The sequence below is a fragment of the Lactuca sativa genome, chromosome 8 (assembly GCF_002870075.4).
Source record: "Lactuca sativa cultivar Salinas chromosome 8, Lsat_Salinas_v11, whole genome shotgun sequence".
NCBI classification, from domain to species: domain Eukaryota; kingdom Viridiplantae; phylum Streptophyta; class Magnoliopsida; order Asterales; family Asteraceae; genus Lactuca; species Lactuca sativa.
In genome coordinates, this window is record NC_056630.2 from 165,289,001 (window position 1) to 165,299,300 (window position 10,300).

Genomic DNA, 10,300 nt, shown 5'->3' on the forward strand with positions numbered 1-10,300 from the left:
AAGCAAATGTTAGTAATTACGGTGCATGTGTAAATGAATGGTTAAAAAAATCTCCTTTATTTCTTTAAAGGAAATACGATTGAGTATGCCATTCCGGCACATTGTTCTCATGAATTATTTTCATTTCGTTCAGATTTTGAGATAGTGACTATGCCAATTTTGAGATAGTGACTATGCCAAATAGAAATATGTGACTGTATATATTTTAAATTGCATTCAAAAACATTGTTTTTTCTCATGATGATATTTACTATTTTAAATTTGTTTGTGATTGACTACTTTGTTTTTATTTAATTTATAGTTTTAATCGTCAAGTCATGTTTTATTTTGTTTTATGATATTAATTTTTTTAATATATGTGTTTCAATTTTTAGTGGTAGTGAATTTTATTTTATTTAGCAATATGATTGAGTATGCCATTCCGGCACATTGTTCTCATGAATTATTTTCATTTCGTTCAGATTTTGAGATGGTGACTATGCCAAGTAGAAATATGTGACGGTATATATTTTAAATTGCATTCAAAAACATTGTTTTTTCTCATGATGATATTTACTATTTTAAATTTGTTTGTGATTGACTACTTTGTTTTTATTTAATTTATAGTTTTAATCGTCAAGTCATGTTTTATTTTGTTTTATGATATTAATTTTTTTAATATATGTGTGTTGATTGCAATTGTTATTTTTGAAAAATAGCAATGTACTATTCCTTTATTTTTTCTAGTAATACGGATGCAGTTTTTATATCCACTTAATTGATTGTATAGAATCATCAATTTATCATTTTTACTTAAACATACTACGATTACATACGTATTGGCATTATTAACAGTTATTATAAAAAAATTTATACATATGAAATGAATGATTTTTCTTTCATCATGCATTTAATAGTTGGCAAATGAAGGACAATTATAGTGCATAGTATGGATCTTTTTAATCGCTGCCCACATGTTTGCATTCAATAAGTAGAAACAATGTTTGTTGCTGTAACATCCCAAGTCTCGAAGCAAGAAGTTGGAGGGTGCTAATTGTAAATTAAGGAAGCTACTCGACGAGTAGGTATGCTACTCGTCTAGTCGGAGCAGGATTGATCGCGGGTTAAATGGCCAACTCGCCGAGTCAGAAGACGTACTCGATGAGTTGGTGCTGGAATGAGAAAACCTTAATCCCGAGGGTTGCACCCTATTTAAAGGACATTATGTCCTTCTTCCAACCTCCTATTCCCCCAGAGAGTTCCACAAAACCCTAGATTCGAGTGAGTCTCCATTAATAGAGAGCATAGAGCCTTAGAGGAGAAAATCTTGGAATGGGGCTTGAAGATCAAGAGACTTGCTGCAAAGGAGTGGTGTAGATCCGGGATCTACTTCAGTTAGAGCATACATTGGAGGTAATAATCTGTTGCTTGGGCTCTTTTTTATCTAGATCTATAATCATTTGAGATTTGGGGCATTTTTGGTATGATTGAGAGCTATTTCGAGTTAGAGGCTTAGATCTGAGGTTGCTACTTCAGATCTTGGCTTGTGATGGTCCATAATGTCACAAACCTCCCGTCTAAGAGTTATTGGTGAAGCCCCTTTGTCATAAACCCTAGCCCTAGAGTGTTTTGGGCTTATATCTACTTGGTTTCACGTAAAGTTTGCAACTTTATGTGAGGTTAGGCTGTAAAAGAGTGGATCTATGGATTGGAGCCCCTGCATGGCTCGAAAAGCCTCTGTAAGGATTAAGAACTGAAGAGACACGGCGAGTCACATGGGTGTACTCAACGAGTTGTATGAACTTGTGCATGGACTCGACGAGTTGGAAGAACAACTCGGCGAGTCTGTTGAAGATTGCCTTGGACTTGACGAGTCTGTTCTTGGACTCGGCGAGTCTAGTCGCAGAACCCAACCTCTTTTGGTTAAAGCTTTGGATTACTGTGTCGGTTGGCGACACAGTGATTTGGACGGGATGGAATACTGAGATCGTTGAACTCGACGAGTCTTGGGGCGACTCGGCGAGTTGAGTCGTGCTATGGGAGTTTTTTTAGTATAAGAACTCAAACGAGTCGATAGGTTGACTCGGCGAGTAGAGTCAACCAGGAAGGTTGAGTTTGACTGAGGACTTTGACTTTGACCAAGAGTTGACCAGCTTGACTTCCAAGGGTATTTTGGTAATTTTGGTATTTTTGGAATTGGTTCTTTGTTAGTGTGTTGTGGTGATGTTCGTGTCAGTGGTCGGAACAGCTTGGTCGTATCTCTTCAGTCGGCAATTGCAGGTGAGTTATCCTCACTGTATCGACAGGGTCTACGGCACCAAGGCCGACCCTTTATCGGATGGAAATCCGGGTATTGTTTGTTATGTTATTGCTTTGCTAGATCTGCATCCTGGTATTTAGGATGGTGTTATGTTAGTGACATGGTTAAGGTCGGTACCCGGTATTCAGGGTAATGTTATGTTAGTGACCTGGTTAAGGTAGGTACCTGGTATATAGGCTAATGTTATGCTAGTGACCGGTTAGGTCGGAATCCTAGTTAGGATGTTGATATGCTATGTGATTTGTTAGACTGTTTGTCCGGTTAAGGATCTGTTATGTGATTAATTGTTTTATGTGTACGTGGTTGCCTGACGGGGGGTTGGGTTGAGGCGGATCCTGCTTTGTGCTGCAGGCCAACATACCCAGGGCGGACCGGATATTCCCAATGTAACAACTTAAATTTTCGTCAAAATAATTTTTCAATTTTAAAACATACATTTTCATATAAAATAATGTCAAAACATATTGTATCAAATATTATCATCACAAAACATCTCCCCAGAATCTCAAACATAAACTCCAATACGTGTGTGTGTACGAATGATGTCGGCGCCTTCCCGCGCTCATCACTACTACTTGAAACACATAACACAACAGCTGTAAGCATAAATGCTTAGTGAGTTCCCCAAAATACCACATACAACACATACGCCACTTGAGGCTATAGTACGACCCTCCGGTCGATGTGTCTCAGCGGGACCCCCTAATCCCGTAGCTCGTTGGACCCTCTGGTCCGGTCATAGCTCGTTGGACCCTCTGTCTGGTCTATATCATCATACAACATACAATATCACATAGCACATAATCTAATACATAACACATAAGACCCTCTGGTCATCGCATAGTACTACTCTAGGTAATGTATAGTGAGAAGACACACCTCGATGTCCCGGTAAATATCTGACTCGGAAGAAGTATGATCTAGCGTCCGCCTAATCACATAAAATAATACTCTAATAAATACAATTGTACTCAACCTTAAAAGTCAACAAGGTCAACGGTCAAACTTTGACCTGACTCGTCGAGTACACTAGGGCGACTCGGCGAGTCTACACGTGTCCACTGACTCTCTTAGATCCTTTCTTGGCACGTCGAGTACTCCTCCAACTCGACGAGTTCCACCTGGCATGAATCGCGGGGCCACCCCGACTCAACTCGCCGAGTCTCATGAACAACTTAGCGAGTTCCAACTTGAACTCAGACCCTTGACTCTCCCTGACTCACCGAGTCATCCCCTTAACTCGACAAGTCCACTCACTAAGTGATTAACGGACCACCTTCATACTACTTGCCAAGTCTGTTCTTCGGACTCGGCAAGTTCATGCCATGCACAAACTCAAAACCACTTCTGAGGTCTGATCTATTCCATACAATCATAGATCTAGCCTCCCAAGCATGATAATCACGTAAAGTTCGGACCTTGACACACATATAACATCTAAATGGTTCAAAATGGTGATTTAGCCCCAAAAATGACATTCCAAGCTCAATACTCCCAAAATGACTCATAAAGCTCCAAGGGTTAAGGTCTCTGGACCTCTTTGGGTCCAGATCCAGAACACAAACTCGAGAAGGGACCAACTACTCCACTAAATCAACCTCTAAAAGGGTTAGAAAACCCTAACACTAAGAATCAACACCAAAACTGAAGAAGGTTCGAGAATAATACCTCAATGCAACCTCTAAAAGCTCAAAAACCACCAAGATCACACCTCCTCAGCCTCCTCTTGCCTTACACATTTCCTTCTTGCAAAAACACGCACAAAAGTTCTAGATTGGCCTCTCCTTCGTCACAAACGCTCTAGATCTCTTTAGGGTTTCTCTCTGGGGGTTGGTGGCTGCAAATGACGAACATAAGGCCCTTTAAATAGGTCTCAATCCCTAGAAATTAGGGTTTCATTAAACAGTGTGGACTTGCCGAGTCCAGCTGTGAACTCGCATCCAAATCTACGACCATACTCGGCGAGTCTAGACGCCAACTCGCTAAGTTTCCCCCCAATACTAAAAAATAAAGAACAGACAACGTAAATTTTCAAAACAATTTTTCATTTTTAAAACATACATTTTCTCATAAAGTAATCTCAAAACATATTGTATCAAATATTATCATCACAAAACATCTCCCCAGAATCTCAAACATAAACTCCAATATGTGTGTGTGTACGAATCCTGCCGACGCCTTCCCGCGCTCATCACTACTACCTCAAACACATAACACAACAAGTGTAAGCATAAATACTTAGTGAGTCCCCAAAAATACCACATACAGCACATACGCCACTCGAGGATATAGTACGACCCTCCGGTCGATGTGTCTCAGCGGGACCCCCCAGTCCCGTAGCTCGTTGGACCCTCTGGTCTAGTCATAGCTCGTTGGACCCCCGGTCCGGTCTATATCATCATACAACATACAATATCACATAGCACATAATCTCATACATAACACATAAGCCCCTCTGGTCATCGCATAGTACCACTCTAGGTAATGTATAGTGAGAAGACTCACCTCAATGTCCCGGTAAATATCTTACTCGGAAGAAGTGTGATCTAGCCTCCGCCTAATCACATAAAGTAATACTCTAATAAATACAACTGTACTCAACCTTAAAAGTCAACAAGGTCAACGGTCAAACTTTGACCTGACTCGTCGAGTGCACTAGGGCGACTCGGCGAGTCGACACGTGTCCACTGACTCCCTTAGATCCTCTCTTGGCACGTCGAGTACTCCCCCAACTCGACGAGTTCCACCTGGCATGAATCGCGGGGCCACCCCGACTCAACTCGCCGAGTCTCAAGAAAAACTCAGCGAGTTCTAACTTGAACTCAGACCCATGACTCTCCGTGACTCACCGAGTCATCCCCCTAACTCGACAAGTCCACTCACTAAGTGATTAACGGGCCACCTTCATACTACTCGCCAAGTCTGTTCTTCGGACTCGGCGAGTTCATGCCATGCACAAACTCAAAACGACTTCTGAGGTCTGATCTGTTCCATACAATCATAGATCTAGCCTCCCAAGCATGATAATCACATATAACATCTAAATGGTCCCAAATGGTGATTTAGCCCCAAAAATGACATTTCAAGCTCAATACTCCCAAAATGACTCATAAAGCTCCAAGGGTTAAGGTCTCTAGACCTCTTTGGGTCCAGATCGAGAACACAAACTCGAGAAGGGACCAACTACTCCACTAAACACTACTAGAAAAAAGGCCTTTTACAACGCGCAAAATACGACGCTCATTGATCTATGTTACGCAAAGGAGAGTGACATTAGAAAAATGTCATCTCTTCAAAAAAATTTAAGGATAGAAGACATGCATTATTGCGCGCCCTTAAATTAGTGTCTAAAAAAAACACGGAGGGCACCTATAATAAAATGCGCGTCGTCTAAGGATGTCGCTTTATAATTTTTAATGGAACGCGCGTTCCATCGAATGAAATTCTGAAAAAATTAAAAATCCCGCCTTCCTTTTTTTTCTCCTTTCCCTCTTGCCCAAATTATGGACGCTCCTTCCTTCCCCCTCCCGACATTGACTGTTGGCTACTTCTTCCCTCACTTCTACCTACTGGAACCACCATATCTCCCACTCGATGTTGAAATTATTAGAAAAAGCCCTAATTATACTCTCAAGTCTAAATACAGAAAAAATAGAAGATGGTGAGGCGCAGATGGATTCGTACCGTTTGTTTACTGTTTTGGTGGTTCTGGTCTTTTGGTTAGTTATGGGAGTTGAAGATGATGCAAGTTGGGGCTATAGTGAATACGCGCAGATGGATTCGACAGCGAGACTGCGAGAGAGGCGTGGCGTCCGCACTCCACACGCCTTTGCTTTAAGCCCTCAGGAACTCTCACAAGTCACAAGCAGGTCTTGTCACTTTCTGTGTGCCCTACTAGTATTCTCACGCACAAATGTAGTCCAGTTCGTTGCTAATCACTCTTTTATGCTCATGGTAAGAAACTACATTTTGTTGATTTTGTTATTTTAGCGTTTTTCTATCATTGATCGTTCTTGTGGCTAGTTAAAAACCCCTTTTCTACAAAAGAAATAGTTTCTACTTGTGGTTCTCTTCCTAATTTCATTGAATTCGTATGGGTGTAGGGTTAGTTGCGTTTGTAAATTGCACATTGTTCGTATGCAGTTTTCTTTTCTGCTCATGCCTACCAAACGTTTTGATTATTTGACCTTTTTCGCAAAAAAACTATTACAGTTCAATAATTACGTTTTGTGTTCTGCTGAGAGGGTAGGTTGCTTTCCATATGATAGATGAATAGAAATTTATTTTCTCGAAATGTTTTTGTTCGGTGTTTTTTTGTTTTGTAACGGGAGCTCTGTAGATGGGAAAGATGTTACATTTTCCTGTCTAAACTTAAATGTTGTTTTTTTGAAATCGAACATTGTTATTGATTTTCTTACTTCATATTAATGATATTATATTGTTGAACATCCCATTTTTGGTCTAGGAATTATATATCTTGGTGATTTGCAGGTTTGCATGAAGGTCTAAACGATCTTGGAATTCCCGAAGAAGAAAAGAAAAGTGCATATTAAGTGATGGCTGATAAGAGTTGCCAAGGCCTTTCGTGCTATGAAAGATCTTGGAATTCCTGAAGAAAAAACAAAGCCAGACTTAAAGAGGCTTTTACAACTTTGTGATAAGAACTGGGAGCTTATTGAAGAAAAAAACTATAGAGCTATTGCTGATGCTATTTTTGATACCCAAGAGTCAGAGGCATGTTGATCTGTTTCTAAATATATATTTTATAGAAATTTTCCTCCATTGCTATTTTCTATGAATAATTCTTCTCCCCAAATTTCTGAGCTGTATCATTTTTTTTTCAGGAAGTAGAACACAAGAAAAAACTTGATGGTAATGGAATTCCATCCATTTGGCAACCCTGGAATGGAATCTCGAATTCCAATTCCATTAGATTAATGCAATTCAATAATAAAACTGAATAATCTTTTAAAGCTTATATTAATTAAGACTTAAGAGTAATTTTCTGTTGAACTATCTTAGTATTGCACTCATTGGATCAAGATGCCAGAAACGGATTGACACCAATAAAATTAAGAGCAAAATCAGCTAAATTTGCTAAAGCAACAGTCAAGGCACAAATGGCATCATTCAAGGTCAATTTATTATAATTCTTTATTAGTATTATTAAGAAAAAAAAGATAACATTAAACATATATAATATATAATATATGTCTACAGAGATTTGGAGTATGGGCAGATTGGGATCATCCTTATCTCACTCTTGATCCAGAATATGAAGCTGCTCAGGTACTGATGCCAAATTATTATTATTATTATTATTATTATTATTATTATTATTATTATTATTATTATTATTATTATTATTATTTTTATTATTTAATTGTTTTGTTTTTTCTAGATTGAAGTGTTTGGGCAAATGGTTTTCAAAAGGTACATATACAGACGGAGAAAGCCAGTGCACTGGAGTCCTTCATCATGCACTGCTCTTGCAGAGGCTGAATTAGAGGTAAACAGATAAGATTATAATTAAAAATAAATAAATAAATAAGTTTTTAGTTAATTTCAAGAAAACAAAATTATAATTTAATTCATATCATGAAATATTTACTAAAAATAGGATACATATATAGAGTGTCTTATTTTCCTTGGAAGTTTCTTGCAGTATCCTGAAGTCCATGTTTCAAAGAGCATGTATGCAATTTTCAAATTACTAACTACTCCAACTAAAGATGGATTACTTGATGAATTTCCCAAATTGTCCCTTGCAATTTGGACCACAACTCCTTGGACTATTCCTGCAAATGTTGGTATGTGTCCACCTTCATAATTCATATATCATGTATCATGTGAGTTTTTCTTTTTCTTTTTCTTTCTTTCCTTAAACAACTTTTATGTAATCAGTTGTTTATCTATAATAGTGTAATTTTTCTTCTTTCTTTTTTTAGCTGTTGCAGTGAATTCCAAGCTCCAGTATGCCATTGTTGAAGTGCAATCACCTTCACCTGATGTTACTTCATCTTCTGAAGATGGAAAGAAGAGAATTGGTAGTGTTTTGAAAGGCTCTAAGATACCATTTTTCATTGTTGCACTTGACCTTTTGTCAACACTGGAATCCAAATGGAATGTGAAACTTGCTGTTAAGAAAACAGTTTTCGGTTCAGATCTTGAAAATTGCAGGTATACTTAGGTAGGAATGGAATCATTCATTCCGATTCCATCCAACCAACAAGTCTCATAGTTTCATGTTTTTATCAAGACTTACTTTTTTTTCTGAAATTACTTATTTTGAACAGATATGCACATCCAATAAATGGGGAAGAATGTCCAGTTGTGATTGGAGGAGATTACATCACAACAGAATCAGGAACAGGACTTGTCCATACTGCCCCTGGACATGGACAAGATGATTATATAATAGGATTAAAATACAATTTACCAATAATATCCCCAGTAGACGATGAAGGAAAATTCACTAAAGAAGCTGGAATCTTTAAAGGGCTTGATGTGTTAGGAGATGGGAATGCTGCTGTAATTGATCACTTGGATCAAATTTCATCAATTATCATGGTGGAACCTTACAGTAAGTTAGTTATAAAGACACCATTGAAATGGTTTAATATAAAATTTACTTAAATGCCCTTGTTTTCTTGATATTAGAGCATAAGTATCCTTATGATTGGAGGACAAAAAAGCCTACGATTTTTAGGGCAACTGCACAATGGTTTGCATCTGTTGAAGGATTCAGAGAGGCTGCTATGGATGCCATTAGTCAAGTAGTATGGACTCCATCTCAGGTACTAAAAAAGGTTCGGTACATAAGATAATAATATATAGACTAAAATAAATTACTAAAATGGTTCAACGTCTTTCTGATTTTTACATTTTTAGTCCAAAATCGAACGCTTTTTTTCAAAACTGGTCCTTATTTCAAGGTTTCATATCAATTTTGGTCTCTAGAACCTTGAAATACCAAAACTGAAAAAGGTTTGGTACATTACTAGTTTGTTAAAAGTTGAAGTTTTATTCAAATATATAAAAAAAAATTATGATAGTTTCTGGACTCCAAAAGTATCTTTTGATTAGGATTGAAATGCTTCAAAGTTTTTTGCATAATTCTATTTTGCTTAGTGGGTGTGTTTGTTTTATAGGTTTGGGCTGTTACAGGGGGTAGTGATGGGAATGCAAATACCAACTCGGTTTGAGTTCTATTTTGCATCCATCTCTGATTTGAGTTCACCTCTTCAACGACTGAAGAATCCATCTCTTCATTTTAATCCATCGCAGCTCCCTGTGACACACTTACCAACTCGGTTCACCTTTTTGCTTGGTAAATATATATTTGCATCTTTGTTTTTTCTATTTGTTAGTATTGATCATCTATTTTTATTGTGTTTCTTTTTTGAATCGGTTGTAAGTTACCCTGTCTGAGTACATATAAATAGAAGGAAGATGTCCCAATGTGGATGCCATCCAGGTGTTTGTTGAAAGTCCCAAGTGAAATTTGTTGTTATTTTAGACATCGTATAGTAGCTAAGTTCAATGGAAAATCTATTTTATTGAGTAAGTTTTATGAGTTTTTTGATGAAAGGTTTAGATTTTGTTGATGTCATAGCTAAACTAATTATGTTCTCTTTCTCCTTCTCCATTTACAGAATCAATGATGGGTTTGGGGAAAACCCTGTGAAACAGCCATTTGAATGTGATGATTAGGTTCGGTTGTGATGGAGACAGGTTGGTTTTCTGACATTGCATGGAGCCAATTTTGGAGTAGCGAAATGTAAGAACAATCGGATTCAAAGCAATCCAAAACCGAATATAACTGGTTGTCCATGGTGAGTGAGCCCAGTTATTGAGATCAGTGGAACCCTAAACTGATGGGCTACGTATGAAGTGTTTAATCTATTTACAACTAAATAGAGTAAATTCAAATGCTTTGACCATAGAAAATGGTGGAAGTGTTGGCTTATCATCTATAATTGAAGTTGATGTTAAGTCAGT

At 37.8% G+C, this 10,300-nt stretch overlaps 1 protein-coding gene across 1 annotated transcript; it reads left to right on the forward strand.

The window, feature by feature from the left end:
• Positions 1-6,889: 6,889 nt before the first annotated feature.
• Positions 6,890-10,012, forward strand: LOC111888142 (isoleucine--tRNA ligase, chloroplastic/mitochondrial). The gene is made up of 11 exons (XM_052766593.1): positions 6,890-7,033; positions 7,144-7,171; positions 7,322-7,434; positions 7,520-7,588; positions 7,701-7,808; positions 7,965-8,109; positions 8,248-8,479; positions 8,596-8,882; positions 8,960-9,113; positions 9,451-9,629; positions 9,891-10,012. Exons 1-11 carry the CDS (start codon positions 6,890-6,892, stop codon positions 10,010-10,012), a joined length of 1,581 nt encoding a protein of 526 aa, XP_052622553.1.
• Positions 10,013-10,300: the final 288 nt, after the last annotated feature.

Bases quoted from the DNA above. Each gene is read 5' to 3' on its own strand.
- LOC111888142 (XM_052766593.1), top strand. From the start codon at position 6,890: ATGAAAGATCTTGGAATTCCTGAAGAAAAAACAAAGCCAGACTTAAAG. The intron at 7,809-7,964 runs GTAAACAGATAA...AGTTTCTTGCAG, and splicing joins TTGCAGAGGCTGAATTAGAG to TATCCTGAAGTCCATGTTTC. The intron at 8,883-8,959 runs GTAAGTTAGTTA...TCTTGATATTAG, and splicing joins TATCATGGTGGAACCTTACA to AGCATAAGTATCCTTATGAT.